Below are 27778 nucleotides of genomic sequence, written 5' to 3' on the forward strand. Positions count from 1 at the left end.
AAGAGGGGGGGGTCCCCCACGAGCCTGTGGAAGGACGGCGGCAGCGACCCCCCCCCAATCCCTCCTAAACACCACCGATCCCCCCAAACCCCCCCAAATCCCCCCCAAACCCCCCCAAATCCCCCCCCTCCCCCCCCGTTTTGCCATTGTCGAACCGCAGCCGCCCGCGTGGGGGGGGGGGAGGCGAGAAATGAGATTGCGCCTCTAGGAACGCCTGGGAACGTCCCGGGGGACCCCGTTTGATGCGACAGGAGCGGGATGGGGCTGACAGGGACGGGGGGGGGAGGCGGAGGAAAGGGGGGGTCCCATCCTGCCCCCCCCCTTTCCCGTGCCTCCCAGTGCCTGCATCACCGCACAACACATCCCTGCCCCCGCATAAACCAGCCCAAGCACCTTTATGTGTCCCCCCCCAAGCACTGAGACACCGAGTGCCCCCCATACCCCCTCCCCGTGGCCTCTGGGCTGCTACCCCACAGCACCCACAATAGCTGCATGTGCATCCCCCCCCTCTCCATGGTCCTCATTGAGCTCCCGCACTGCCCGTGGATCCCCCCCCGATCCTTGGAAGGGTCGGTGCCCATCACCGGGGCCTCGGGGCGGCGCCTGATGCCGAGGGGCTCCCCCCCCCCCCAGGTCCTCATTGCCCTCCCGCACTGCCCGTGGATCGCCCCCCGATCCTTGGAAGGGTCGGTGCCCATCACCGGGGCCTCGGGGCGGCGCCTGATGCCGAGGGGCTCCCCCCCCCCGTGGATCCCCCCGATCCTTGGAAGGGTCGGTGCCCATCACCGGGGCCTCGGGGCGGCGCCTGATGCCGGGGGGCTCCCCCCCCCCCGCGATCCCCCCCCGATCCCTGGAAGGGTCGGTGCCCATCACCGGGGCCTCGGGCGGCGCCTGATGCCGAGGGGCTCCCCCCCCCCCCGTGGGACTCCTCCTCCCTCGATCCTTGGAAGGGTCTGTGCCCATCACCGGGGCCTCTGGGCGGCGCCTGATGCCGAGGGGCTCCCCCCCCCCCGTGGATCCCCCGATCCTTGGAAGGGTCGGTGCCCATCACCGGGGCCTCGGGGCGCTGCCTGATGCCGAGGGGGCTGCCCCCCCCCGCGGGACCCCCCCCCCCGATCCTTGGAAGGGTCGGTGCCCATCACCAGGGCCTCGGGGCGGCGCCTGATGCCGGGGGGCTCCCCCCCTCCCGCGTGGACCCCCCCCGATCCTTGGAAGGGTCGGTGCCCATCACCGAGCCTCGTGTCAGGCGGCGCCTGATGCCGAGGGGCTCCCCCCCCTGGACCCCCCTCCCCGATCCTTGGAAGGGTCGGTGCCCATCACCGGGGCCTCGGGGCGGCGCCTGATGCCGGGGGCCCCCCCCCCCCCCCGCCGTTCCCAATTTTCCGGCTGACGGCGCCGCCGCCTCCCGCCGCTCTCCATTGCTTCTAACGAGTGATTAATTACGGCCGCTCCGCGCCTCATTTGCATAGTAATTAAATCCCCTCCCCCCCCCCGGGGCGCCGGTACCGGACGGACGCGACGCTGAGGTTCCGGTTTATTAAAACCCCCACAGGGGGCAAGACCCTGAAGGGGGGTGCGGGGGGGACACGGCCCGGCCCCCCCCCCTCCCGGTGCACCCGGTACCGGGGGGGGGGGCCCGGTCCTGCTGCCCGCAATGGGGGACAAGGCACAGGCTGGGTGCAGGCAGGAGGCACCAAAGGGTGGGGGGGCCCCCCTGGTTATTGGGGTTCCCGGTAGGAACGTGGGCGCGGGGTGGCGTGAGATGGGTGCTTGAGCTGCAGGGCCAGGAGGGTGCCTTCCACTGGGGAGTCCTGGGGGGGGCAATGAGAAGGGGGGAGATGGGAATGGAGAGGGAGGAAAAGGGGGGTGCAAAGAGAAAGGGGGGGTTCGGGGGTCCCCGCTCACCCTCATGGCCTCGAAGGCCGCTTCGGCCGCCTCCTTGCAGGTGTAGTTGAGGAAGGCGCAGCGGCGCTCAGGCAGCATCCGGATGGATTGGATGTCCCCAAAGCTGGGGGGGGGGCAGCGTTAGGGACCCCCAGCTCCATTGGGGACCCCCGCTTTGGGTAAGGGGAGAAGGGGTTTGGGGGTACAGGGGCCCCGTGCTCACTGTCCGAAGCAGCGCTGCAGCACGCTCCTGCTGATGCTGGGGGTGATGTTGCCCACCCACAGTGGGAAGCAGCCCCTGCCGAGGCACCGCTGGTCACTGGGGGGGTTTTGGGGTTCAGTTCCGCACCCCGGGACTGCGCCCCCCCCATTCTCAGCTGTACCTGGAGGGCTGGCACTGGGCCTGGATACTGGAGCTCCCAGTGGGGGTGAAGCCGCTCATGCCCCTGCCCTGGTCCTGGCTGCTCCCTGTGACACCATGGGTCAATCCCAGCCCCAACGGCCCCCTGAGACCCCCAAAACCACGGCCCTTTGCCCCCCCCCCCCAAACCGGGGTCTCTTACCGGACCGGAGGGGCAGCACCGGCTCCGCAGCCTCCATTGGGGATAGGGGGGTGATGGGGGGGGGAGATGGGGGAACCCCCCCAAGGCTGCTCCGCTGTTGGGGGAGAGGTCAGACCATGGGGTGTGAGCCAGGGGGGTGCAGCTGGGGGTGTAAGGGGGGCTGTGGGGTGCCAGGGACTGGGTGAGGGGTGCTGGGATACAGGGATGGGTTGGGGGATGGGTTGTAGGGTACCAAGGGGTAGTGTGGGGGTCCAGGAATGGGATGGGGGGGGTTAGGGTGGGAGTGAGCTGCGGATGGGGATGGGGTGGGTGGTACTGGGAGTGCATTGGGGGTGCTGGGAATGGGGGTGGGCTGGGGAGCGCAGGGCCTGGGGTGGGATACAAGGGGTGAGGGGCTGTGTTGAGGGGTGCAAGGTGCACTGGGGTGCACTGGGACTGCTGGGTGCACTGGGATGCATTGGGGGTGCTGGGTGCACTGGGGTGCATTGGGGGGTGCTGGGTGCACTGGGGTGCGTTGGGGGGTGCTGGGTGCACTGGGCTGCATTGGGGGTGCTGGGTGCACTGGGGTGCGTTGGGGGGTGCTGGGTGCACTGGGGGGTGCTGGGTGCACTGGGGTGCGTTGGGAGCACTGGGATGCATTGGGGGGTGCTGGGTGCACTGGGGAGTGCTGGGTGCACTGGGGTGCATTGAGGGGTGCTGAGTGCATTGGGGGGTGCTGAGTGCACTGGGGTGCATTGGGGTGCGTTGGGGGGTGCATTGGGGGGTGCTGGGTGCACTGGGGATGCACTGGGGGGTGCTGGGTGCACTGGGGATGCATTGGGGATGCTGGGTGCACTGGGGATGCACTGGGGGGTGCTGGGTGCACTGGGGATGCACTGGGGGGTGCTGGGTGCATTGGGGTGCATTGGGGGGTGCATTGGAGGATGCTGGGTGCAGCGCTCACCTGCAGCAGTGCCCTGCAGGCCTCCAGCTGCGCGGCTGCATCGGTGTCGGTGTCAGCGCCGGTGCCGGTGCCGGTGCTGGTCCCAGTGCGGTGCAGCCGCAGCAGCTCCTCAAAGACCTGGGCAGCCTCCGCGTAGCGCTGGGACACAGAGGGGTGCTGAGCCCGAGCCCCCCTGCAGGCCCCAGCCCCTGCCCCATGGGGACCTCGCCAGCCCCAGCCCCCTGCAGGCCCCAGCCCCTGCCCCATGGCTGCCCCATGGGGACCTCCCCAGCCCCCCGGCTCCACAGAGGGGTGCTGAGCCCCAGCCCCCCTGCAGGCCCCAGCCCCTGCCCCATGGGGACCTCCCCAGCCCCCCGGCTCCACAGAGGGGTGCTGAGCCCCAGCCCCCCTGCAGGCCCCAGCCCCTGCCCCATGGGGACCTCCCCAGCCCCCCGGCTCCACAGAGGGGTGCTGAGCCCCAGCCCCCCTGCAGGCCCCAGCCCCTGCCCCATGGCTGCCCCATAGGGAGCTCGGCAGCCCCCCGGCTCCTCATCAACCATAGAACGGGTTGGGATGGGATGGGAAGGAGCTTGGGGTCCCCCATTACCAATCCCTGCAGTCCCCAATGAAGAGCCCATCCCCATTGACCCCCATTGCACCCCGCAGCCCCCCCTCCTTACCTGCAGCCCCCGCAGCGCCTTCCCCTTGCGGAAGAGCCCCTTGGCCCAATGGGGCTGCAGCCCCAGCGCCCGCTCCGCATCCCCCAGCGCCTCCCGGTACCGCTGCAGCTTCTCATAGCAATAGGACCGGTTCCCGAGGAGCCTACGGGGGGGGGGGGGGGCCCGGCCCCGGTCACGGCTGCGCCACCCCCGGGGTCACCCCGCTCCCGGTGCCGCCCCCCCCATCCGGTGCTCACCGGTGCTCGCGGGGGTTCAGCTGCAGCGCTGCCGTGAACGCCCGCACCGCCTCGGGGTAGGAGCCCCGCAGCGCGGCCGCGTTGCCTTGGCCTGTGCGGGGAAGAGCGCCCGCTGCCGAGCCCATGCGATGGGGCCACGCTGGGGGCGGGGCCACGTTGGGGACGGGGCCACGTTGGGGACGGGGCCACGGTGGGGACGGGGCCACGTTGGGGACGGGGCCACGGTGGGGGCGGGGCCACGCTGGGGACGGGGCCACGTTGGGGACGGGGCCACGCTGGGGGCGGGGCCACGTTGGGGACGGGGCCACGTTGGGGACGGGGCCACGTTGGGGGCGGGGCCACGTTGGGGACGGGGCCACGTTGGGGACGGGGTCACGTTGGGGACGGGGTCACGTTGGGGACGGGGCCACGCTGGGGGCGGGGCCACGCTGGGGGCGGGGTCACGTTGGGGATGGGGCCACGTTGGAAATGGGGTCACGTTGGGGACGGGGTCACGTTGGGGATGGGGTCTCGTTGGGGATGGGGTCACGCTGGGGGCGGGCCACGTTGGGGACGGGGCCATGTTGGGGGTGGGGTCTCGTTGGGGATGGGGCCACGTTGGGGATGGGGTCACGTTGGGGACACGTTGGGGGCGGGGCCACGTTGGGGACGGGGTCACGTTGGGGACGGGGCCACGTTGGGATGGGGCCACGTTGGGGACGGGGCCGTTGCGGGGCCACGTTGGGGGGGGCCACGTTGGGGACGGGGCCACGTTGGGGATGGGGCCACGTTGGGGATGGGGTCACGTTGGGGACGGGGCCACGTTGGGGGCGGGGCCACGCTCGGGGCGGGGCCACGCTGGGAACGGGGCCACGTTGGGGACGGGGCCACGTTGGGAATGGGACCACGTTGGGGATGGGGTCACGTTGGGGACGGGGCCACGTTGGGGGCGGGGCCACGTTGGGGACGGGGCCACGTTGGGAACGGGGCCACGTTGGGGACGGGGCCACGTTGGGGACGGGGCCACGTTGGGGAGGGGGCCACGTTGGGAATGGGGCCACGTTGGGGATGGGGTCACGTTGGGGACGGGGCCACGTTGGGGACGGGGCCACGTTGGGGATGGGGCCACGTTGGGGATGGGGCCACGTTGGGGACGGGGCCACGTTGGGGGCGGGGCCACGTTGGGGGCGGGGCCACGTTGGGGGCGGGATGGGGCCACCGCGGCTGCACCGCCCCTAAGCACGGCAGGGGGGGGGTCCCCCCAGCACTGACCTGCGAGCATCAGGCTCTGCTGCACGGCGCTGGGGTCCGGGGGTGCAGGGGGGGCCTATGGGGGAGGCAGCGCTGGGTGCCCATCGCAGGCAGTGCCCCCCCCCTGCCCATGCTCCGGTCCCCATCCCCGGTCCCACCTCACCTTCCTCGGGGCCCTCCTGCCCCGTTCAGGGCCCGGCCCGGGGGGGGTCTCCCCGCTGGGCACCGGGAGCCGCACCCCCGCTTTCTGGCGTGCTTTGAACACGAAGGTGCAGCTCAGGTCCAGCTCCTCCTGCGGGCAGGGGCAGGGGCAGGGGCAGGGAGGGCAGAGCCGCAGCCATGGGGCTGAGGGGGTGCAGCCCCAGGGCCACCATGGGGAGCCCCACAGGAGCCCTCACCTCCATCTCTGCCCGGGCCTCCTGTCCCGGGGGGGCTGCGCTGTCCCCGGGGGTGGGCTGGGTCCGAGCCCCCTCTTCCTCCTCAGCGTCGCTGCCCTGGGGGTGCCTGGGGGCTGCAGCGCTGCTCGGGGATGGGGGGCTCTGCAATGAGAGGGGGCAGTGGGGATCTGACCCTTTCCTCCCTCCACAGCACCCACCTTCAGGCACCCACCTTCAGGCACACACCGTGCCCTGCAGCACCCATCGTGCCCCACAGCACCCACTGCGTCCTGCAGCACCGTGTCCTGCAGCACTCACTGCATCCCACAGCACCCATCGTGCTCCACAGCACCCATTGTGCCCTGTAGCGCCCACTGTGTCCCACAGCACCCACCATGCCCCACAGCACCCACTGTGTCCCACATCACCCACTGTGCCCTGCAGCACCCAGTGTGCCCCACAGCACCCATTGTGCCCCAGAGCACCCATTGTGCCCCAGAGCACCCAGTGTGCCCTGCAGCACCCACTGTGCTCCACAGCACCCACTGTGCCCCACAGCACCCACCGTGCCCCGCAGCACCCACTGTGCCCCAGAGCACCCATTGTGCCCCAGAGCACCCAGTGTGCCCTGCAGCACCCACTGTGCCCCACACCATTCACTGTGCTCCACATCACCCATTGTGCCCCGCATCACCCCCCGTGCCCCACAGGACCCACTGCATCCTACAGCACCCACCATGCCCCGCATCACCCACTGTGCCCCACAGCATGAATTGTGCCCTGCAGCATCCACTACGTCCCACATCACCCACCGTGCCCCGCAGCACCCACTGTGCCCCACAGCACCCACCGTGCCCCACAGCACCCATTGTGCCCCACAGCACCCACTGTGCCCCACAGCACCCACCGGCTCAGTCTTCTGCTTGGCCTGGGACTCCTGTTGCAGCTTTTCCCGTTTCTTCCTCTCTTTCTGCTTCTGGAAACAGGGAAGCACACAGGGAATAACCGGGCCTTGACACAGAGCCCCGCCCCCGGCACAGAGCCCCGCCCCCGGCACAGAGCCCCGCCCCCCGGCACAGAGCCCCCTCCCCCGGCACAGAGCCCCCGCCCCCCCGGCACAGAGCCCCGCCCCCCCGGCACAGAGCCCCGCCCCCCGGCAGAGCCCCCCCCCGGCACAGAGCCCCGCCCCCCGGCACAGAGCCCCGCTCCCCGGCACAGAGCCCCCCTCCCCCGGCACAGAGCCCCGCCCCCGGCACAGAGCCCCGCCCCCCGGCACAGAGCCCCGCCCCCCGGCACAGAGTCCCCCGGCCCCAAGCCGCCCGGCACAGAGCCCCGCCCCCCGGGCACAGAGCCACGCCCCCCGGCACAGATTCCCCCGGCACGGAGCCCCGCCCCCGGCACGGAGCCCCGCCCCCGGCACGGAGCCCCGCCCCCGGCACAGAGCCCCCCCGGGCACCCACCTTCTTCTTCAGCTTCTTCTTCTCCGCCTTCCTCTTCACCCGCTCCTCCTCCGCCACCAGCTCCTGCGCGTTCCGCTCCGCTTCCTGGGGAGGGAGGGACGGAGACACCGGGAGCCTCCAGCGCCCCGGGAGCTGCCCCCCCCTACCCCCGCCTGCGGGCCCCGCACCTCTGCCGTGGGCCGGAGCTCCCGCGGGGCCGGGAGCCAGCGCAGCTTCGCCTCCAGCGCGCTCGGGGGCGGCCGCAGCGGCTCCTGCACCAGAAACGCTTTGCGGAGCCCGCAGAAGGTGGCGCCGGGGTCGCCGTCAGCACCGGGAACCGCACCGGGAACCACACCGGGAACACCGACGGGAACCGCACCGGGAAAGGCCCCGGGCCACGACAACGACCACGACCACGGGAACTCCTCATACTCCTCATCTTCCTCCTCCTCCTCCTCCTCGCTGGACGCCTCCAGCCGCGCGGGGCAGTACCAGAAGCCGGGACCTGCTCGGACAGAACCGGGGCCGTCAGCGGCAGCTCCGCTGCACCGGGACCCCCGCAGCCCGCACCGCGGCTCCCCCCCCGACTCACCGCGGCCGAGCGCGTCCCAGGCCCCGGTCCCGTCGCCCATGGCGCTGAGGTCGGGCGGGCAGTGGCGGGGGCAGAACGGAGCTGCGGGGAGCGGAGCCGCGCGTAACGAAACCGAAAGCGAAACCCAGCGGGGGCGGAGCCAGAGCGGAGCGGGGGCGGAGCCGGGGTAGGCTCCGCCCCCCCGCGAGGAGCCTCCCCCTCCCGTGCCCCCCAACCCGCCCCTCGGTCCCACCGCCCCCCTCCCCCCCCCCGTACCGCCGCTCCAGCCGCCGGGACCGAGCACGCAGCCCCAGGGACAGGCGGCGGGGGCAGCCCCGCTCCCGGAGGGGCCCAGCCCCGGGCTGCGCTCCCCGCCCGCTTCCCGCATCGCCCCACGCCGCCAACGGGGCCCAAGGAGGACCGGAAGAGGGGCACTGGGCGGACCGGAAGTGGGGCACGGCGCCTGCCGGGGCCGCCCCGCCGCCATGCTGGGTGCTGGCAGGACGGCGGCCCGCGAGGTCCGTACCGAGCAGCGCCGCGGCTCCGCGGCCGCTTCCGCCGGCCCCGCCGCCCCTGGAGCCGCGGTCCCGGCCGAGTCCCGCTGCTCCGGAGCCGCCCCGCGCCGGGCGCCCCGGCGCTGACCTCCCGCCAGGTCAGCCCTGCCCGTTCCTCCGGATTAGCGCGGGCGCGGCCTAAGCCTCTTTCCTCCCACCGCCCCCGGCCATGGCCCAGCATGGAGGACGGCGGCCGTGAGCGGCGCGGCGCGGAGCCCTGCCCGCAGGTGAGGCCCCGAGCGGGCGCGGAGCCCCGGGATCAGCCCCATCACCGGGGGCACCGGCGGGGCCCGGGCCCGGTGCGTGGGCTAGGCCCGAGCCGCGTTTAGCGTCTCCCTGGCAACGGCCCCCGGGGGGGCGTGGTCTGATCGGGGGGGCGTGGCCACGAGGGCGACTCCGCGGCTGCCAAAGGCGAGGGGCGGGAACAGCGCTCAGGCCACGCCCCCTTCCGCGTTAGTCCCGCCCCTCCCGGCTCTGACCGCCCGCGCTCCCGCAGGTCCCTGTCCGCGATGTCGCCGGCGCCGGCGGCCTCGTCCCGCTGCTGCTGCCGGCCCTGCCCGGGGACGGGGCTCCCCGCGGGGCACCCCCGGAGCCAGGTGAGGGCCGGGGCCGGGTGCAATGAACGTGTCCGTGCGGTGCGAGCGGGGCTGCGGCACCCCAGAGTGTGCGGAGAGGGGCTGGGGGTCCCGCACCGAGGGTCCCGCTCCCCGCAGGCAGCAGCACCGGGGGGCCCCTGTCCCGCTCCCTGCGGAAGGCCGAGGCGATGCTGCGCGGCTGCGTGAGCCCCGGTCTGCGGCGCCTGCTCCCCCCGCGGCCCCGGCGGCGCGGCCCCGGCAGCGAGGACGAGGATGAGGACGAGGATGAAGCGGAGGCCTCCGCGCTCCTGATCCCGCTGGAGCGGAGCTTCCCGGGGCTGCGCCGCTGCCTCCGCGTCCGGGAGGATCCGCGCACCGAGACCTTCCACGGCCACGTGCGGCCGCCTCCCGCCGACACCGACCCCGGCGCCGCCGTCACCACCGGCGCGGCCTTCTCGTTCCACCCGGTTCACCCACGCGTGGCCGAGCGCGGCGCGGCCCTGCACGCGTTGCTGCGGCACCGCCACCTCCTCTGCCTCGCCCGTGACTACACCCGGCGGCTCCACGCCGCCTCCCGCTTCCTCCGCCGGCTGCTGGCGCTGCTGCAGGAGCCGGTACCGGAGCCCGGAGCGGGGCCGCGGCTGCGGGAGCTGTTCCGGGAGCTGCGGGCGCACAGCGGGCACTGGAGCGCGCTGCGGCGGCGGCTGCGGGGGGACCCGTGGCTGCGGGCGCTGGTGCTGCAGCGGGGGGAGGCGGTGGCGCACATGCGGCGGGCGCTGGTGCTGCAGGCGCTGCAGGCGCTGGGCCTGGCGGAGCTCCTCGCCGAGGCGCGGCTGCGGGCGCTGGCCCGGACCCCCGGTGCCGCCGCGGCCCTCCCGGCGCTGCTCTCCGACCTCTTCCAGGCCTTGGCCATCTACAACCGGGCCGTGGCTGAGCTGGAGCCGGAGCTGGGCCCTTCCGCCGCCCGTCCCGGTGCTACCGGAGCCGCGTCCCGCACATTCCCGGTGTCCCGGGTGCTGCGGGTCCTGGCAGCCGAGCGGGGCCGCCTGGCGGCCGAGCGGCTCCGGCCCTTCCTGCAGCCGCGGCCCGGGGCCGGTGCTGGTGGGGATGAGCCCGTGCGCTCGGAGGGCACCGCGGTGCCCCGGTCACCGGAGCTCGGTTCCGCGGCGGATGCGGGTCCCTGCCCCATGGCGCTGCGGGCGCTGTGCAGGGAGGATGAGGAGCTCCTGGGGCTCCTGCTCGGGGCCTCACCCGGCAGCCCCCAGCTCCACGGACCCAAGGACAAGCCCCAAGAGCCGGGCTCTGCCGCTTGGGCACCGGTACCGGGGGCCCAGGCCCTGCTCGCACGGTACCGGCCGCTGTTCTGGAGCGCCGTTAGCGCCGCGCTGGGGCACGGAGCGGAGCTGAGCGGCGCCATCGGGGCCGGTGCGTGGGGACCGCGGAGGGGGCCGGTACCGGGGGTGCTCCCGGTGGCCCCTGACAACCGGTCCCGTCCCCATGCAGGGACTGAGCCCCGGGAGTACCGGGAGGAGCTGGAGCGGCTCAGCCGGAGGCTGCTGTGCTGGGGAGCGCTGCGGAGCTGGGACACAGGTACGGGGGTACCGGGTACGGGGTGCGGGATGGGGGCCGCGGGGTGCGGGACGGGAGCCGCGGGGTGCGGGATGGGGGCCATGGGGTGCGGGATGGGAGCCGTGGGGTGCGGGACGGGAGCCACGGGGTGGGGATGGGAGCCGTGGGGTGCGGGACGGGAGCCGTGGGGCGCGGGATGGGAGCCGTGGGGTGCGGGATGGGAGCCGGGGGGTGCGGGATGGGAGCCGCGGGGTGCGGGGTGGGAGCCGCGGGGTGCGGGACGGGAGCCGTGGGGTGCGGGACGGGAGCCGTGGGGTGCGGGATGGGAGCCGCGGGGTGCGGGATGGGAGCCGTGGGGTGCGGGATGGGATCCGTGGGGTGCGGGATGGGATCCGTGGGGTGCGGGACGGGAGCCGTGGGGTGCGGGATGGGAGCCGTGGGGTGCGGGACGGGACCCATGGGGCTACTGCCCGTACGGGGGCTCTGGGTACGGGGTGCGGGACGGGAGCCGTGGGGCGCGGGATGGGATCCGTGGGGCGCGGGACGGGAGCCCCGGGGTGCGGGATGGGAGCCGCGGGGTGCGGGATGGGAGTCATGGGGCTACCGCCCGTATGGGGGTTCTGGGTACGGGGTGCGGGACGGGAGCCGTGGGGCGCGGGATGGGATCCGTGGGGTGCGGGATGGGATCCGTGCCGCTACCGGCCGTGTCCCCGCAGGCTTCACCCGCGCGCTGGGCTCGGCTCTCTCCGACAGCTGCTGCGGGGCGGCGGAGCCGGGGTCGGGCGCGGTGCGGAGCCGCACAGCGGCGCTGCTGCAGCGCCTGTACCCGGGGCTGGCCCTGGCCCTGCGCTGCCTGCGCCCGCAGCCCGGGCACTGCGGGTCCTGCCCCACGGCTCAGCCCCCCCCGCCCCCGGAGCTGCCTGCGGGGCCCCCCTGCCTGCGCCTGCAGGTCCTGGGCTGCTGCGTGGCCACGCTGCAGGCGGCGCACGCGTGGCTCAGCGGCAGAGCCCGCAGGTACCTGGCGGCCTGGGCCCTGCCCCAGTTCCTGCTCCTCACCCAGGGGGACCTGCAGGTACCGGCGCCGCGGGGGTGGCTTCTGGGGTGCTATAGGGGTGCTGTGGGGCTGCCATAGGGATGCTGTGGGGCTGCTGTGGGGCTGCCATGGGGCTGCTGTGGGGCTGCCATAGGGATGCCGTGGGGCTGCCATAGGGATGCTGCGGGGCTGCTGTGGGGCTGCCATAGGGATGCTGTGGGGCTGCCATGGGGCTGCCGTGGGGCTGCCATAGGGTTGCTGTGGGGCTGCTATAGGGCTGCCATAGGGGCGCCATAGGGGTGCTGTGGGGCTGTCATAGGGGTGCTGTGGGGCTGCCATAGGGATGCTGTGGGGCTGCTGTAGGGATGCCATAGGGGTGCTGTGGGGCTCCCATAGGGATGCCGTGGGGCTGTATGGGGCTGCCATAGGGATGCTGTGGGGCTGCCGTGGGGCTGCTGTAGGGATGCCATAGGGATGCCGTGGGGCTGTATGGGGCTGCCATAGGGATGCCGTGGGGCTGCTGTAGGGATGCCATAGGGGTGCTGTGGGGCTCCCATAGGGATGCCGTGGGGCTGTATGGGGCTGCCATAGGGATGCTGTGGGGCTGCCGTGGGGCTGCCGTGGGGCTGCTGTAGGGATGCCATAGGGATGCTGTGGGGCTGCTGTAGGGATGCCATGGGGCTGCTGTGGGGCTGCCATAGGGATGCTGTGGGGCTGCTGTGGGGCTGCCATAGGGATGCTGCGGGGCTGCTATGGGGCTGCCGTGGGGCTGCCGTGGGGCTGCTATGGGGCTGCCGTGGGGCTGCTGTGGGGCTGCCGTGGGGCTGCCGTGGGGCTGCCGTGGGGCTGCTATAGGGGTGCCGTGGGGCTGCTGTGGGGCTGCCGTGGGGCTGCTGTGGGGCTGCCATAGGGATGCCATGGGGCTGCTATAGGGCTGCCGTGGGGCTGCTGTGGGGCTGCTGTGGGGCTAACCCTAACCCTCCCCCTCCCCCTCCCCCTCTTCCCCACCCCTCCCCTGTGCCCCAGCTGCTGCGGATGGAGACGGAGGAGCTGGTGCTGGTGCTGAACGGGCCCTTCCCGGAGCCGGGGGCTGCCTCCCCCCCGCTGCCCCCCCAGGAGCTGCAGCTCTGCCGGCTCATCCGCGCCATGGCCGCCAGCATCCAGGTGCGCGCTTCTGGGACCTGGGCCGTGGCCGCTCTGTGCCATGCTATGGCCATGCTGTGCTATGCTGCAGCGATGCTGTGCTATGCCCTGCTGCACCTGTGCCCTGCTGTGCTGTGTGTGTGTGTGTGTGGTGTGGTGTGTGTTGTGTGTGTTGTGTGTGGTGTGGGTGTGTGTGTGTTGTGTGTGTGTGTGTGTGTTGTGTGTGTGTTGGTGCTGTGGCCTGCTGCGGCTGTGCCATGCTGTGGCCATGCTGTGGCTGTGCCATGCTGTGCTATGGCCATGCTGTGGCTGTGCCATGCTGCTCCATGCTGTGCTATGGCCATGCTGCAGCCATGCTGCTCCATGCTGTGGCCATGCTGTGCTGTGCCATGCTGTGCTGTGCCATGCTGCTCCATGCTGTGCTTGGTGTGTTGTGTTGTGTTGTGTGTTGGTGTTGGTGTGTTGTGTTGTGTCATGCTGTGGCTATGTGCTCATGCTGCTCCATGCTGTGCCACGTCCATCCCATCCCATGCCCCCCCGCCGCAGTTCCTTGCAGGGGAGGTGCTGAGCGTGTTCTCCGTGGGCTGCAAGCGGATGGCGGCGCAGATCTTCCACCGGACCATGCCCCGGGGCAAGCACTGGAGGAGCCCCCTGCGGCCCGGTGCGTTGGGAGCCCCGGCGCGGGCAGCGCCTGCAGGCACGGAGCGGGGTGCTGGGTGCAGGGTGCAGGCAGCAGCGCAGGGTGCAGGGAGCAGCGCTGGGTGCAGGGTGCAAACAGCAGCACAGGGTGCAGGGCACAGGGTGCAGGAGGCAGTACAGGGTGCAGGGAGCAGCGCAGGGTACAGGCAGCACTGTTGGGTGCAGGGAGCAGGGTACAGGCAGCACACAGGGTACAGGCAGCAGCACAGTCAATCCTGACGCTGTTTCCGTACCCAGAGCTGCCCAGTGGCCCCAGTGCGTACGCAGCAGCAGCAGCGCAGGGTACAGGGTACAGGCAGCAGGGTGCAGGCAGCAGGGTACAGGCAGCAGCACAGGGTGCAGGGAGCAGCACAGGGTACAGGCAGCAGCACAGTCAATCCTGACGCTGTTTCCGTACCCAGAGCTGCCCAGTGGCCCCAGTGCGTACGCAGCAGCAGCAGCGCAGGGTACAGGATACAGGGCGCAGGGTGCAGGGTACAGGCAGCAGGGTACAGGCAGCAGCACAGTCAATCCTGACGCTGTTGCCGTGCCCCAGAGCTGCCCAGTGGCCCCAGTGCGTACGCAGCAGCAGCAGCGCAGGGTGCAGGCAGCAGCACAGGGTGCAGGCAGCAGGGTACAGGCAGCAGCACAGGGTACAGGCAGCAGCACAGGCAGCCCTGACGCTGTTTCCGTACCCAGAGCTGCCCAGTGGCCCCAGTGCGTACGCAGCAGCAGCAGCGCAGGCGGTACTGGGGCAGGTGCTGCAGGGAGCGCGGCTGCTGCCCCGGGACGCGCAGGCCCCCGCCATGGCCGGGGGCACCACGGCCTTCCTGGAGGCGTGGATGGAGCACATCCTGGAGCACCGCATCCGCTTCAGGTACGGCACCGGGGCCGGGACCGGGGCACCGGGGCCGGGAGCGGGGGCGCCGCGGCCCCGCTGAGCGCGCCGCCCGCAGCCTGCAGGGGGCGCTGCAGCTCCGGCAGGACTTGGAGCTGGTGCGGGAGCTCGTGGCCTCGGAGCGCTCCGGGCTGGCCCCGGAGGCCCGGCGGGAGCTGGCGGCCCTGGGCGCCTTCCAGCGGATGGACGGAGCCATCCGGTGCCTCCTGCAGCAGCCCGGAGCCACGGGCAGAGCCCGAGCACGGCCCTGGAACAGCCTCAGGCACTGCTGTGGGTGTGGGGATGGGGTGGGGATGGGGATGGGGATGGGATGGGGATGGGATGGGGATGGGATGGGGATGGGGATGGGGATGGGGATGGGGATGGGATGGGGATGGGGATGGGGATGGGGATGGGGATGGGGATGGGATGGGGATGGGGATGGGATGGGGATGGGGATGGGGATGGGGATGGGGATGGGATGGGGATGGGGATGGGGGTGGGGATGGGATGGGGATGGGGATGGGGATGGGGATGGGATGGGATGGGATGGGGATGGGGATGGGATGGGGATGGGGATGGGGATGGGGATGGGATGGGGATGGGATGGGGATGGGGATGGGGATGGGGATGGGGATGGGGATGGGGATGGGGATGGGATGGGGAGGGGATGGGGATGGGGATGGGGATGGGATGGGGATGGGGATGGGGATGGGGATGGGATGGGGATGGGGATGGGGATGGGGATGGGATGGGGAGGGGATGGGGATGGGGATGGGATGGGATGGGGATGGGATGGGATGGGATGGGATGGGGATGGGATGGGGATGGGATGGGGATGGGATGGGGATGGGGATGGGATGGGGATGGGATGGGATGGGGATGGGGATGGGATGGGGATGGGATGGGGATGGGATGGGATGGGGATGGGATGGGGATGGGATGGGGATGGGATGGGGATGGGGGTTACAATGGGGATGGGATGGGATGAGATGGTCAACAGGGATGGGAACAGGGTGGGGATGAGGATGGGTGGGGATGAGGATGGAGATGGGGATAGGTTGGGGATGGATATGGGATAGGGACAAGGGTGGGGATGGGGACATGGGGATGGGGATCATGGGGATGGGGATGGGATGGAGCCAGGGATGTGGATGGGGAGGGGATGGAGATGGGATCAGATGGGGCTGAGGTTGGGGCCATGGGGATGCGGTCAGGGCAGGGACGGGTGGGGACGAGGATGCGATGGGGACTGGGCCGGGTCCATCCCCCCACGGGCTGTGCCCATCCCCCCACGGGCTGTGCCCATCCCAGTCCCGGCCATGGTCTCATGGAGCGCGTGGGGCCGGGGCCCCCCCATCTCCATCCCCTCCTCCCCCCCCCCCCCAGGCTCGGACAACGGCTCCCGCCCCCCGGAGCCGGCAGCGGGGACCCCGCAGGGCCTGGACACGCTGGAGCCTCCGGTGCCGGTGCCGGTGCCTCCCTCCCCGTTCCCTGCCGGTGCCGCGGGGCCGGCGCGCTCCGGGGTGCCCGGGTCCTGCCCGTCGGGCCCGCAGCAGCAGCAGTGGCTGGCGCTGAGGCTGCACCGCGCTCGGCGGTGGCGGCTCCCGGGGCTCCCCTGCATCCGCGACCCCTCCGGGCAATAAACCCTGAACGGGACCGGGACCGGCTCCGAGTCCCGTGCGGGGGGAGAGGGGGGGGGCACCGGGGGACACCGGACCCGAGGGGCTGCCCCTCTTCATCCTCATCTGCAGAGGGCGACACCGGAGAGGTCAAGCAGTGACCGGGGGCTGTCACCGGGCATCGCCCCCCACCACAATGGGGGTTTGGGGGGGTCCTGAGCTTGTGCCCCCCAAACCCTCGTACCCAAGAGCCCCCCATCCATGGGCACACAGCGAAGGGCTCCGTGCCTGGGTGGTGGGGGGGGCTCTGCGGTGCCTTAGCCTGCTGTCAATCCTCCCGCCCACCAGGGGGCGCTATCGCACCGCCCCGTCGCTCCGCGATGACGCTCCCGGCGCCGCCGCAGCATGGCGGGGGAGCGGCGGCGGCGCGGCGGGGACGGGGCTCGGGAGCGGCCGCGGGGGCCTCGGAGGGAGCGGGAGCCCCGAGAGCAGCGGCGGGGCCTGGGTTTGGGTCGGGGCCGCCCCGCGCTCGCCGTGGCCGCCGTGGCCCTCGCTACCGCCGCCGCTCTGTGGTTTGCGGCCCAATGGAGCCGGTGGAGCGCGGCCTCCCGCCTCGTCAGCCCGCACCCGGCCCCGCCCGCGCTGCCGCCCGGCTCCACCGGCGCCCTCCGGTCACCGCGGCTGTTCTGGGGCACGTACCGGCCTAACGTGTACTTCGGGATGAAGACGCGCAGCCCCAGGGCGCTCGTTACCGGTAACGGGAGAGCGGCGGCCGGGGTGGTGTGGGGGGGAACCGAACCCGGGCGGGGATAACGGCACTGAGGGCCCGTTGCCGGCAGGGCTGATGTGGCTGCAGCAGCAGGAGGGAGGCGGCGGCCTGCGGCACACGTGCGAGGAGAGCGACGGGCTCGGGCGCTACGGGTGGGTGATGCACGACGGGGAGAGCTTCGGGGCGCAGGAGATCAGGGACGGGGCCGTGGAGCTGAGAACCGAGTTCGTGAAGAGCCCCGGAGGGGAGCACGGAGGGGACTGGAGCTGGAGGGTGACGGCGAGGATGGAGGTGAGGGTGGGGGTGGGGATGGGGAGGCCATGGGGGTGCTGCAGGGCTGGGGCAGCCTGGAGAAGGGTCCTGAAGGGGGGAGCTCAGAGCAGCCCCAGTGCCTAAAGGGGTGCAGGGAAGCTTGGGCCAAGGGATGCAGGGATGGGATGAGGGCTCCAGGCTGGAAGAGGGAAGAGTTGGGTGGGATCCAGGGGAGTTCTCCCCTATGAGGGTGCTGGGCCATGGGAATGGGGTGAAGCTGGGGCTGCCCCATCCCTGCAGTGCTCAAGGCCACAGGGGCTGCTCCAGTGCTCCCCATGGCAGGGACTGGGGCTGCATTGGAGCTTCCAGCTCCCTCCCTCCCAACCGCTGGGGATGCGACCCTGCTCCCCCAGTGCTGCGCCCCCAGCCCAGCCCCTGCTCCCCTCCTGCTACAGCCGGGAGCGCGCCGGTGCCCCAGCCCCATGGCCCTGCCCTGCCCCAGAGATCCAGCACTGCCCCAGAGATCCAGCCCTGCCCCAGAGATCCAGCACTGCCCCATAGATCCAGCACTGCCCCATAGATCCAGCACTGCCCCATAGATCCAGCCCTGCCCCAGAGATCCAGCACTGCCCCATAGATCCAGCACTGCCCCATAGATCCAGCACTGCCCCATAGATCCAGCACAGCCCCAGAGATCCAGCACAGCCCCATGCCCCTGCCCTGCCCCATAGATCCAGCACAGCCCCATAGATCCAGCACTGCCCCATAGATCCAGCACTGCCCCATAGATCCAGCACAGCCCCATGCCCCCTGCCCTGCCCCATAGATCCAGCACTGCCCCATAGATCCAGCACTGCCCCATGCCCTGCCCCATAGATCCTGCTCTGCCCCATAGATCCAGCACTGCCCCATGCCCCATGCCCTGCCCCATAGATCCAGCACTGCCCCATAGATCCAGCCCTGCCCCATAGATCCAGCACAGCCCCATGCCCCTGCTCTGCCCCATAGATCCAGCCCTGCCCCATAGATCCAACACTGCCCCATAGATCCAGCCCTGCCCCATAGATCCAGCACAGCCCCATGCCCCTGCTCTGCCCCATAGATCCAGCCCTGCCCCAGAGATCCAGCACTGCCCCATAGATCCAGCCCTGCCCCATAGATCCAGCACTGCCCCAGAGATCCAGCACTGCCCCATAGATCCAGCACTGCCCCATAGATCCAGCACTGCCCCATAGATCCAGCACTGCCCCAGAGATCCAGCACAGCCCCATGCTCTGCCCCATAGATCCAGCACAGCCCCATGCCCCTGCCCTGCCCCATAGATCCAGCACTGCCCCAGAGATCCAGCACTGCCCCACAGATCCAGCACAGCCCCATAGATCCTGCCCTGCCCCATAGATCCAGCCCTGCCCCATAGATCCAACACTGCCCCATAGATCCAGCCCTGCCCCATAGATCCAGCACAGCCCCATGCCCCTGCTCTGCCCCATAGATCCAGCCCTGCCCCAGAGATCCAGCACTGCCCCATAGATCCAGCCCTGCCCCATAGATCCAGCACTGCCCCAGAGATCCAGCACTGCCCCATAGATCCAGCACTGCCCCATAGATCCAGCACTGCCCCATAGATCCAGCACTGCCCCAGAGATCCAGCACAGCCCCATGCTCTGCCCCATAGATCCAGCACAGCCCCATGCCCCTGCCCTGCCCCATAGATCCAGCACTGCCCCAGAGATCCAGCACTGCCCCACAGATCCAGCACAGCCCCATAGATCCTGCCCTGCCCCATAGATCCAGCACTGCCCCACAGATCCAGCACTGCCCACAGGGGCTCCCTATGCAAGGGGTCCCTGCGCCACTCCCCGACCCCATTCCCACCTCCCCGCACAGAACGCCAGCGCCCCCCCTGCCCTCCTCTCCCTCTTCTTCTACGCGGCCACCGACGGGCAGGGCACGCTGGAGCCGCGGCTGGAGAACGGCTCCCGTTTGGCGGCCGTCAGGGGGACAACGGAGGAGCTGGGGGGCTTCACCCTCCGCTTCCTGCGCCCCACGGCGCCGGGCTCGCAGGACCCCAAACCCGCCAGGTACGGCACCGCCGCGCCCCCTTGTGCACCCGCTCCTTGTGTCCCCCCATCCCTGACGGCCTCTCCCCCCCCCCCAGTTACAACTGGTTGGAGGCGCCCAGCCCGGGCCTGCACCGCCTGACGGAGCTGGTGCGGAGCAGCCTCACCCCCAGCGCCGTCTTCTCGGCACCGGCGCGCCCGCGGCGCCGCTTCTTCGCCGTGTCCCCATCTGGAGGCCTCCCCGGTGCCCCCCCCCGTGGGCGGGTGCTGCTGCACCAGGTGACGCTGGAGCCGCCGGCCGCCGTGGAGGTGATGTTCGAGTCCGGCAGCGCGGCGCCGGCACCGGTGCCGCTCATGGGAGCCGCTCTCTCGGCGGCGCTGGCCCGGCACGAGGCCGCCTTCCGGCACCGCTTCGAGGCCACCTTCGGGCTGGCGGGGAAGGGCTTCACGGCCCCGCAGCAGCGCTTTGCGCAGGCGGCGCTCAGCGAGGTGCTGGGCGGCATCGGGTACTTCCATGGGCGCTCCTTGGTGCAGGCGGCGCCGGGCGAGCGCGCGGTGCCCGGTGCCGAAGCCGCGCTCTTCACCGCCGTCCCCTCGCGCTCCTTCTTCCCGCGCGGTTTCCTATGGGACGAGGGCTTCCACCAGCTGCTGGTGGCGCGCTGGGACCCGGCGCTGAGCCTCGAGGTGCTGGCGCATTGGTTGGACCTGATGAACGCCGAGGGCTGGATCCCGCGGGAGCAGATCCTAGGGGAGGAGGCGCGGGCCAAGGTGCCCCCCGAGTTCGTGCTGCAGCGCGGCGACACCGGGAACCCCCCGACGCTGCTGCTGGCGCTCGAGCGGCTGCTCCCGGCGGCGCCACGGCCCTTCCTGCAGCGCCTCTTCCCGCGCCTCTGCGCCTGGTACGCGTGGTTCAACCGCACCCAAGCCGGGCCGGAGCCGCTGAGCTTCCGGTGGCGCGGGCGCGACGCCGAGCACGAGCGCTTCCTGAACCCCAAAACCTTGGCATCGGGGCTCGATGATTACCCCCGTGCTTCCCACCCGTCCCCGCATGAGCGGCACCTGGACCTACGGTGCTGGATGGCGCTGGGCGCCCGCGTCCTGGCGGCGCTGGCCGAGCGCTTGGGCCAACCGGTGGAGCCGTTCGGTGCCGCGGCGCGGGCGCTCGGCGACAACGAGCTCCTGGAGCGGCTGCATTGGGCGCCGGAGCTCGGCGCCTTCGCCGATTACGGCAACCACAGCGCGGCCGTGGCTTTGCGCTGGCAGCACCCAGCGCCCGCAGCACCGGGGCAGGCGCCGCGGTTGGTGCGGGAGGTGCGGGAAGCGCCGCGGTTGCGCTTTGTGGACGCCTTGGGTTACGTGAGCCTGTTCCCGGTGCTGCTGCAGCTGCTGCGGCCGGATTCACCGCGCCTGCCGGCGGTGCTGGCCGCAATGCGCAGCGAGAGGCAGCTTTGGTCGCCCTTTGGGCTACGGTCGCTGGCAAGGGACAGCGCTTTCTACCTGCGGCCCAACACGCAGCACGACCCCCCGTACTGGCGCGGCTCCGTCTGGCTCAACATCAACTTCCTGGCGCTGCGGGCGCTGCACGGCTACGCCGGCACCGAGGGGCCGCAGCGGGAGCGCGCCGCTCGGCTCTACCGGGAGCTGCGGCACAACCTCATCGCCAACGTGTACCGGCAGCACGCCGAGAGCGGCTTCCTATGGGAGCACTACAGCGACAGCTCCGGGCGCGGCCAGGGCTGCCGCCCCTTCGCCGGTTGGACCGCGCTGGTGGTGCTGGTGATGGCCGAGGACTATTGATGGTGCCGGTGCGGCTCGGCCTTGACTCAGGTGCCTGGGGGGCTGTGGGGCTCCCCGTAATAAACCTCTACCCCCCCCCCGTCTCCATGGCCTGTGGGTGCGTTTCCTGGGGGTCACAACCAACCCATGGTGCTCCCCAGTGCTCCCAGTACAGCCACACCTCTTTAATGGCGACACAATGCTACAGATGTGACCGGTTTCCCCCCCCCGCCATGGGCACCAGTTCGGGCTCAATGGGTGCTGGGGTGTGGGGGGGGGGAGCTGATGGGGCAAGGGGCCCCCCCGGGGGCTCCATAGGAGAGTCCAGGACCCGGGCGCGCCGCCCCGTGCCGGGGGGAGCCGTGGGGCAGCACCGGGGCGGGCTCAGATGGGCAGCACTGGGGAGCCGGGCCCATCGCTGCAGGGGGGCGGGGGTGTGGGGCCGGCCTTGCCCAGCAGACGGGAGCCTTCACCCTCCTCCTCCTCCTCCTGGCACCGTCCCACCTCGATGCCGGAGTCCCCGGTGAGGCGCCGGTGCCGGAAGTGCTCCCCGGTGCCGCCGGTGCCCCGGTCCCGTGGCGCGGCACCGTCCTCGTCGGTGTCGGAGCAGGGCTGCGCCTCCGCCTCGCACAGCTCCGTGCTGGAGGAGAAGAGGCCGTGGAGCCGCGGGGGCTCCCAGCTGCCCGCGGTGCCGGTGCTGCCGGTGCCGGTGCCGTCGCTGGGGGTGCTGGTGGCGTCCGTGGCCGGTGCCGATAGGGACGTGCTGCTGGGGGACGTGGCGCAGCTGGAGCCGCAGGAGCAGCTGCTGCAGCGCTCGGAGCTGAGGCTGCTGCTGCGCGGTGCCAGCACCGGGCTGTACGGCGGCGGCGGGGAACCGGGGCCGCGCGCGACCTCCTCGTAGGCCGGCAGCTTGAAGGAGGCCAAGAGCCCTGCGTGGGGGAACGGGGGGGGGCTCAGGGCAGGGCACCCCTATGGGGTGTGGGTGCTGGGGGGGGTGGAATTGGAATGGGGCCCTGGGGCAGAGGTGCGGGGATGCAGGGGGGATGCAAGAGGGGAAGGGGGGGGCTCAGGGCAGGGCACCCCCATGGGGTGTGGGTGCTGGGGGGGGTGGAACTGGAATGGGGCCTGGGGCAGAGGTGCGGGGATGCAGGGGGGATGCAGGGGAGGGATGCAAGAGGGGAAGGGGGGGGCTTAGGGAGGATGTGGAATGTGATGGGGGGGACATGGGGGGTAAAGGAGAACGAGGAGCACTGAGGGGATGCCAGAGGGATGTGAGGGGCCAGGGAAGGACAAGAGGGGTGCAGGGGGGACCCAAAGGGGATGCGGAAGGGGTAAGGGGAGGGCAGGGGGATGATGTGGGAGGGAATGGGGGGGCTGCAGGAGGAGGATGGGGGGGGGCTGCTGCGGGTCCGGTGCCCGTCACTCACTGAGGTCCATCATGGAGGCGGGGTAGCTGCAGGCCCCGTGGTAGGCGATGAGGTTGATCTCCCGCTGCCGCTGCTGCTGCTGCAGGCGGAGCTTGGCGCGGCGGTGCCGGTAGGCGCAGCAGCAGCTCAGCAGGATCAGGATGGTCCAGAGCAACCAGAACCCTACGGGGATGAACGGAGCGGAACGGAGCGGGGTCAGCCGGGCCCCCCGGGCACCCCCCCCCAAGCCCGGCCCCGCACTCACACCACAGCTCGTAGTAGTAGGTGCAGCAGCCGCTCTCCCCGCAGCAGTGCCCGCTCTCGCACACGTAGGGCCGGTTGTTGACGCCCGGGCAGTGCTCCCGCGCCTGCGGGCACAGACGCGCGGTCACGGAGGCCGCAGGCCCCAGGCCCCGGCCTAGGCCCCCCGCCGCGCCCCGCGGTACCTGCGGCTGCTGCCGGCCCAGCAGCGCAGCCCAGCCCCCCGCGCCGCCGCCGGGCCGCTCCATGGCGCTCTACAGCCCGCCCCCGGGCCCGGTCCCGGCCCCGGCCCCCGCCGCCGCCCGCCGACGCCGCCGCGCCCCCCCCGCCGTTGTCGCCATCGCGCCCGCAGCCGCCGCCGCTGCCCGGGCCGCAGCCTCCGCCGCCGCCATCGCGCCCGGGCCCCAGCACCCGCCCGCTGCCGCCTCACCCTGACCAATCGGACGCCGACTCGACGCCCTCAGCCAATCGGAGCCGCCGCCGCCGCCCTGCCTCCGCCAATCGGGAGTCGTCTGCCCCACAGTCACGCCCAACAACAGAGACAAAGGGACTGAGCCCCGCCCCCCGACCGGATTGGCGGCCGCTGCCGCCAACCGCGCGTAGAGCCCCGCCCCTCGGCCATGACTGACAACGGAGCCGGCCAATAGGAGCGCAGCCCTGCCGCTCCCCCAACGGGCCCGCCCTCAGGGAGCTCCTTCGGGAGAGCCCTACCAATGCCATACGTAAGCTAGTAATTGGCGCAGCGTCCAACCAATCAGCACCGCCGATCTCTTCGTGGCGGGACCCCAGCCAATGGGAGGTACCGTAGGGCCCTTGCCGGTGCCTCGCCCACAAGGGCTGTACCATAACGCGCCCTGGGGGAGCGGGCGGTACCACTGCGCGGGAGCGGGGGGAGGCCGGGCTGTCCCATTGTGTCCCGGGGGGGGGGGGGTTGGGCTGTACCATTGTGTCCCGCTGGGGGGAGGCAAGCTGTACCATTGTGTCCCCGTGGGGAGGGGCTGTCCCATTGTGTCCCGTAGGGAGGCCAGGATGTCCCATTGTGTCCCGGTGGGGGGGCGGGCTGTCCCACTGTGTCCCGGTGGGGGGGGGCAGGCTGTACCATTGTGTCCCGGTGGGGGTCTGGGCTGTACTATTGTGTCCCGGTGGGGGTCTGGGCTGTACCATTGTGTCCCGGGGGGGCGGGCTGTACCATTGTGTCCCGGTTGGGGGGGCCAGGATGCCCCATTGGGGGGGGGTCCGGGCTGTACCACTGCCCTCCGGCTTGGGGGTGGCAGCTGCCCCATTAAGGGTATGGGGCAAAGCCGGGCGCCCCAGAGCGCTCCGGTGAGGAGGGGGATCCATGCCCGCCCCCATCCCCGTGGATCCACACACGGCTCCTTCACCACCACCCTTTAATGACCTCCGCGGGACCCACCCCGGGCCCCCCCCACCCCATTGCCCCCCACGTCCATGGCGGAGGCGCCGGTGCCCCCACATCCACCAGCACCGGGCTAAGCCGCAGCGTCCATGAGCTGCAGGTTGCGGCGGTAGCAGGCGAGGCTGCAGAGCGGGCGCCCGGAGCGCGAGCACGAATAGCGCTTCACATTGCCACAACCGGCGACGCCGCAGAGCACCGGCCCCGGCGGCACGGCCGGCACCGACGCCGGCAGCAGCGGCAGCGCCATCCCCGCCGGGAAGGACACGGTGATGCGGTCGGCGGCGTTGCGGTAATGCACGACGGGGCACGGGGCCGGGCGGGCTCGGCGCTCCCGCAGCGTCTTCACCTTGGCCTTGCTGGTCTTGGTGAGGCGCTCGATGGTTTGGTTCTTGTTCTCCTCCGCCTTCTTGGCCGCCTGCAGGCGCCGCTTCCGCGCCCGCTCCTCCCGCTTCACCAGCATCTCCTCCGTCAGCTCCTTCGCCTTGTAGCCCATGGGCAGCTCCAGCAGCGGTTGGCTCTGCTGCTTGTGCAGGAGCGCTTTCTGCGGGGCACAGGGGGCACCGTCAGCACCACGGCCCCACAGCCCCTCTGGGGCTCCCCGTCCCACCCCATTGACCAGCCCCACACTGAGCCCCTCGGTACCCCCCTTTACCTGCCGTGCTGTCAATAGGGACTCATCCACCTCCTTCTTGAGCTCCCCGTTGTCGTCCAGCTCGCCCTTCTCCAGGGCATCGAGCCAGCGCTCTTCCTCCTCCTCCTCCTCCTCGCGCGCGGGGAAGCAGCTCTCGGGGTCCAGCTCCGGCAGGGGCGAGGGCTCCAGGTTGCTGTCCTCATCTGCACCGGGATGGGGTCACCGGGGGGGGTCCCCAGCACCCAGCACCCAGCACCCACCCCAGCCAAACCCCCCCCCATCCGCTCCCCGTTACCCCAGGCCTCACCCAGCCAGGCCCGGTACTGCTCAATGGGCACCCCCTCCGCGGGCTCCTCGTCCTCATCCACCACCATCAGCGGCGAGGGCGAGCGCGGCGCTTCCGGTACCACCGTGAACGTGGGGACGCTGCGGGGGGGGGGGAACGGAAACGGACACGGACACGGGGTGAGGCCGGACCGGGCCGCGCCGAGGGGTGGGAGCAGCGCCCGGCAGGGCCCCCCCCCGCCCCCCCTCACCTCTTGGTGCCCAGGATCTGCCCCCCCAGCTTGATCTTGAGCTTGAGCTGGGGCTTGGCCGGGGGCGGCGCGGGGGGGCTCGGCCCCGCCTCATGGTGGTGCCTCTTCTTGTGCTTCTTCTTGTGCTTCTTGTGCTTCTTCCTATGGGAGCCGTGCCCGCCGCCGGCCTCCGCCTCCGCCCCGGCGCCTGTGGGGGGGGCACAGGCGTCAGCTCCGCCCCGGGATCCGCCACCGCCGGGCCGCGGTGCCCCCCCGGCCCTCACCGTGCCCGCCGGCCTCCATCCTGCCCCGCCGCCAGGCCTTGCTCATCCGCCGCTGCCGCTGCCGCTGTCCCGCGGCTGGGGGAAACGATTGCGGGCGGACCACTTCCGCCCGGAGATGCCGTAACTGCGGTATAAGGGGAAGCGCTGGAGCCGCCATGTTTGAAGTGGGCAGGTGAGCAACGCGGAGCTCTGGCCGGGCGGAAACAGGATCCAAGGGACAAAGGGCCCGGGCGGCGCTGCCATGGAGACGGGCGTGTGTGCGTGTGCGTGCGCGTTCCCGGGCGGGACACACCGGGCACGAGCACGGCCCCGCAGGAGCTCAGTGCCGGCTCCTTGCTCCCTGGTGCACACACACGGACACATGTGTGCACACGCACGACGTGCGCACAGAACACATGGACACACAGCAACACATGGGCACAGAACACATGGATACACCACACATGGACACAGAACACATGGATACACAACACATGGACACACAACAACACACGGATACAGAACACGTGTGGATAAACCACACACGGACACACAACCGTACATGGATACACCACACTTGGACACAGAACACATGGACACACAACACATGGATACATCACATGGATAAACCACACATGGACACACAGCACATGGACACACAACACATGGATACACAACCGCACATGGATACATCACACGGATACACCACACATGGACACAGAACACATGGACACACAGCAACACATGGACACACAACCGCACATGGACACAGAACACATGGACACAGAACACATGGATACACAATGGCACATGGATACATCACACATGGACACACAACGGCACATGGATACAGAACACATGGACACACAGCAACACATGGATACACCACACATGGACACAGAACACATGGACACACAACAATACATGGATACATCACACATGGACACAGAACACATGGACACAGAACACATGGACACAGAACAACACATGGATAAACCACACACGAACACAGAACACATGGATAAACCACACACAGACACACAACACATGGGTACACCACACAGGGACACACATGTGGATACATCACACACGGACACACAACACATGGGTACATCACCCATGGACACAGAACACACGGACACACAACCGCACATGGATACATCACATGGACACAGAACACATGGATAAACCACACATGGACACACATGTGGATACACCACACACGCACACACAACTGCACATGCACACACAACACATGGACACACAACAACACATGGACACACAGCAACACACGGATACATCACATGGACACACACGTGTATAAACCACACATGGACACACAACAACATACGGGTACATCACACATGGACACACAACACATGGACACACAACAACACATGGACACATCACACGCACACACAACAGCACATGTATAAACCACACATGGACACACAACAACACATGGATACATCACATGGACACACATGTATAAACCACACACGCACACACAACTGCACATGGACACACAACACATGGACACACAACAACACATGGACACACAACAACACACGCACACACAACCGCACACGGATACATCACATGGACACACACGTGTATAAACCACACACGGACACACAACCGCACATGGACACACAACACACGGATACACAGCAACACATGGATACATCACACATGGACACACAGCAACACACGGGTACATCACACGGACACACACGTGTACAAACCACACACGGACACACAACCCCCCCCTTGTGTCCCGCAGCTGCTCCCGCACTGACTCCCGCCATTGTCCCGCCCGCACCACCCGGTGCCAGCCCCGCTGCTCCGGTTGCCCCCCCCCCCCCTCCCGCTTCACCCCGGGCTCACACTGAAGGAGCCGCCGGGAGGGAGCCCCGGTACCGGCCCCATGCTCTGCCAGGGCGACACCGCGCAGGTACCGGTACCGCTACCGGCCCCGTGCCCCCCGGCCCCGTGCCCCCCGGTACCGGCCCCGTGCCCCCCGGCCCCGTGCCCCCCGGTACCGGCCCCGTGCCCCCCGGCCCCATGCTCTGCCAGGGCGACACCGCGCAGGTACCGGTACCGCTACCGGCCCCGTGCCCCCCGGCCCCGGCCCGTCCCGCCCCGCCGCCGCCTCCGGTCCAGCCGGTGTTTCCCGTTGCACCGCCCGGTGCTCGCCTGCGCCCCCGGCACCGGCACCGGCACCGAGCCAGGGCGGGGCGGGAGGGACGGGACACGGAGGGGGGGGCACGGGAAAGGCGGGGCACGGGGGGACCCCAGGACCGGGATGGGGGGGGGGGGGCTCGGAGGGTCGAGGACCGGGATGTACCGGGGGGAGCGGGACCCTCGTGCACCGGGCACGTGATCGGCACGAGGCAAAGGGGGGGGGCCCAGTGCGCCCAGTACCGGCTGCACGTTGGTGGTGATGGGGTCCCGGTGCATGCGGGGGGGGGGGGT

The 27778-nt window shown here is 70.8% G+C and overlaps 6 protein-coding genes across 6 annotated transcripts; 2 read left to right on the forward strand and 4 right to left on the reverse strand.

Moving 5' to 3' along the window:
• Positions 1-1718: 1718 nt before the first annotated feature.
• Positions 1719-5624, reverse strand: LOC133214975 (uncharacterized). Its single transcript, XM_061358508.1, has 9 exons — positions 5537-5624; positions 4286-4376; positions 4029-4191; positions 3391-3528; positions 2448-2541; positions 2268-2352; positions 2108-2182; positions 1906-2008; positions 1719-1811 (listed from the first exon to the last, which is right to left on the reverse strand). Exons 1-9 carry the CDS (start codon positions 5544-5546, stop codon positions 1719-1721), a joined length of 852 nt encoding a protein of 283 aa, XP_061214492.1. The 5' UTR covers positions 5547-5624.
• LOC133214976 (inner centromere protein-like) lies at positions 5592-7969 on the reverse strand. Its single transcript, XM_061358509.1, has 6 exons — positions 7924-7969; positions 7520-7836; positions 7353-7436; positions 6800-6868; positions 5914-6054; positions 5592-5807 (listed from the first exon to the last, which is right to left on the reverse strand). Exons 1-6 carry the CDS (start codon positions 7961-7963, stop codon positions 5592-5594), a joined length of 867 nt encoding a protein of 288 aa, XP_061214493.1. The 5' UTR covers positions 7964-7969.
• Positions 7970-8448: 479 nt separating this feature from the next.
• On the forward strand, positions 8449-15977 carry CCDC142 (coiled-coil domain containing 142). The gene is made up of 10 exons (XM_061358507.1): positions 8449-8683; positions 8953-9052; positions 9170-10500; positions 10543-10621; positions 11317-11672; positions 12660-12797; positions 13323-13437; positions 14154-14331; positions 14411-14622; positions 15721-15977. Exons 1-10 carry the CDS (start codon positions 8636-8638, stop codon positions 15975-15977), a joined length of 2814 nt encoding a protein of 937 aa, XP_061214491.1. The 5' UTR covers positions 8449-8635.
• A 524-nt stretch (positions 15978-16501) lies between these two features.
• On the forward strand, positions 16502-20865 carry MOGS (mannosyl-oligosaccharide glucosidase). The gene is made up of 4 exons (XM_061358505.1): positions 16502-16707; positions 16793-17013; positions 18862-19055; positions 19133-20865. The coding sequence occupies exons 1-4, from the start codon at positions 16674-16676 to the stop codon at positions 20829-20831; spliced, it is 2148 nt and encodes a 715-aa protein (XP_061214489.1). The 5' UTR covers positions 16502-16673; the 3' UTR covers positions 20832-20865.
• Positions 20866-21093: 228 nt separating this feature from the next.
• WBP1 (WW domain binding protein 1) lies at positions 21094-22758 on the reverse strand. Its single transcript, XM_061358510.1, has 4 exons — positions 22663-22758; positions 22482-22584; positions 22238-22399; positions 21094-21739 (listed from the first exon to the last, which is right to left on the reverse strand). Exons 1-4 carry the CDS (start codon positions 22723-22725, stop codon positions 21195-21197), a joined length of 873 nt encoding a protein of 290 aa, XP_061214494.1. The 5' UTR covers positions 22726-22758; the 3' UTR covers positions 21094-21194.
• A 1188-nt stretch (positions 22759-23946) lies between these two features.
• Positions 23947-25429, reverse strand: INO80B (INO80 complex subunit B). The gene is made up of 5 exons (XM_061358512.1): positions 25325-25429; positions 25062-25248; positions 24833-24951; positions 24547-24728; positions 23947-24435 (listed from the first exon to the last, which is right to left on the reverse strand). The coding sequence occupies exons 1-5, from the start codon at positions 25368-25370 to the stop codon at positions 23968-23970; spliced, it is 1002 nt and encodes a 333-aa protein (XP_061214496.1). The 5' UTR covers positions 25371-25429; the 3' UTR covers positions 23947-23967.
• Between the last annotated feature and the right edge of the window lie 2349 nt (positions 25430-27778).

Source organism: Neopsephotus bourkii, unplaced genomic scaffold (genome assembly GCF_033783945.1).
Source record: "Neopsephotus bourkii isolate Nb327-2 ecotype Australia unplaced genomic scaffold, CSIRO-AGI_Nbou_v1 NB_943, whole genome shotgun sequence".
NCBI classification, from domain to species: Eukaryota; Metazoa; Chordata; class Aves; order Psittaciformes; family Psittacidae; genus Neopsephotus; species Neopsephotus bourkii.

What these genes read in the sequence shown, in the direction of transcription:
- LOC133214975 (XM_061358508.1), bottom strand. An exon ending in CCTGCAGGGCACTGCTGCAG is followed by an intron (nt 2,542 to 3,390) that starts GTGAGCGCTGCA and finishes CTCCCCCAACAG; the next exon opens with CGGAGCAGCCTTGGGGGGGT. An exon ending in CGGCCTTCGAGGCCATGAGG is followed by an intron (nt 1,812 to 1,905) that starts GTGAGCGGGGAC and finishes TGCCCCCCCCAG; the next exon opens with GACTCCCCAGTGGAAGGCAC.
- INO80B (XM_061358512.1), bottom strand. Translation starts at nt 25,370, where the DNA reads ATGAGCAAGGCCTGGCGGCGGGGCAGGATGGAGGCCGGCGGGCACG. An exon ending in CAGATCCTGGGCACCAAGAG is followed by an intron (nt 24,952 to 25,061) that starts GTGAGGGGGGGC and finishes CCCCCCCCGCAG; the next exon opens with CGTCCCCACGTTCACGGTGG. An exon ending in GCAGTACCGGGCCTGGCTGG is followed by an intron (nt 24,729 to 24,832) that starts GTGAGGCCTGGG and finishes ATCCCGGTGCAG; the next exon opens with ATGAGGACAGCAACCTGGAG.
- CCDC142 (XM_061358507.1), top strand. Translation starts at nt 8,636, where the DNA reads ATGGAGGACGGCGGCCGTGAGCGGCGCGGCGCGGAGCCCTGCCCGCAG. An exon ending in CGGTACCGGGGGTGCTCCCG is followed by an intron (nt 10,501 to 10,542) that starts GTGGCCCCTGAC and finishes GCAGGGACTGAG; the next exon opens with CCCCGGGAGTACCGGGAGGA. An exon ending in GAGGAGCCCCCTGCGGCCCG is followed by an intron (nt 13,438 to 14,153) that starts GTGCGTTGGGAG and finishes TTCCGTACCCAG; the next exon opens with AGCTGCCCAGTGGCCCCAGT.
- MOGS (XM_061358505.1), top strand. Translation starts at nt 16,674, where the DNA reads ATGAAGACGCGCAGCCCCAGGGCGCTCGTTACCG. An exon ending in GGGTGACGGCGAGGATGGAG is followed by an intron (nt 17,014 to 18,861) that starts GTGAGGGTGGGG and finishes CTCCCCGCACAG; the next exon opens with AACGCCAGCGCCCCCCCTGC. An exon ending in CAGGACCCCAAACCCGCCAG is followed by an intron (nt 19,056 to 19,132) that starts GTACGGCACCGC and finishes CCCCCCCCCCAG; the next exon opens with TTACAACTGGTTGGAGGCGC.
- WBP1 (XM_061358510.1), bottom strand. Translation starts at nt 22,725, where the DNA reads ATGGAGCGGCCCGGCGGCGGCGCGGGGGGCTGGGCTGCGCTGCTGGGC. An exon ending in CTACTACTACGAGCTGTGGT is followed by an intron (nt 22,400 to 22,481) that starts GTGAGTGCGGGG and finishes TCATCCCCGTAG; the next exon opens with GGTTCTGGTTGCTCTGGACC. An exon ending in CGCCTCCATGATGGACCTCA is followed by an intron (nt 21,740 to 22,237) that starts GTGAGTGACGGG and finishes TCCCCCACGCAG; the next exon opens with GGCTCTTGGCCTCCTTCAAG.
- LOC133214976 (XM_061358509.1), bottom strand. Translation starts at nt 7,963, where the DNA reads ATGGGCGACGGGACCGGGGCCTGGGACGCGCTCGGCCGCG. An exon ending in AGCTCCGGCCCACGGCAGAG is followed by an intron (nt 7,437 to 7,519) that starts GTGCGGGGCCCG and finishes CTCCCTCCCCAG; the next exon opens with GAAGCGGAGCGGAACGCGCA. An exon ending in AGGCCCGGGCAGAGATGGAG is followed by an intron (nt 5,808 to 5,913) that starts GTGAGGGCTCCT and finishes CCCTGCCCGCAG; the next exon opens with GAGGAGCTGGACCTGAGCTG.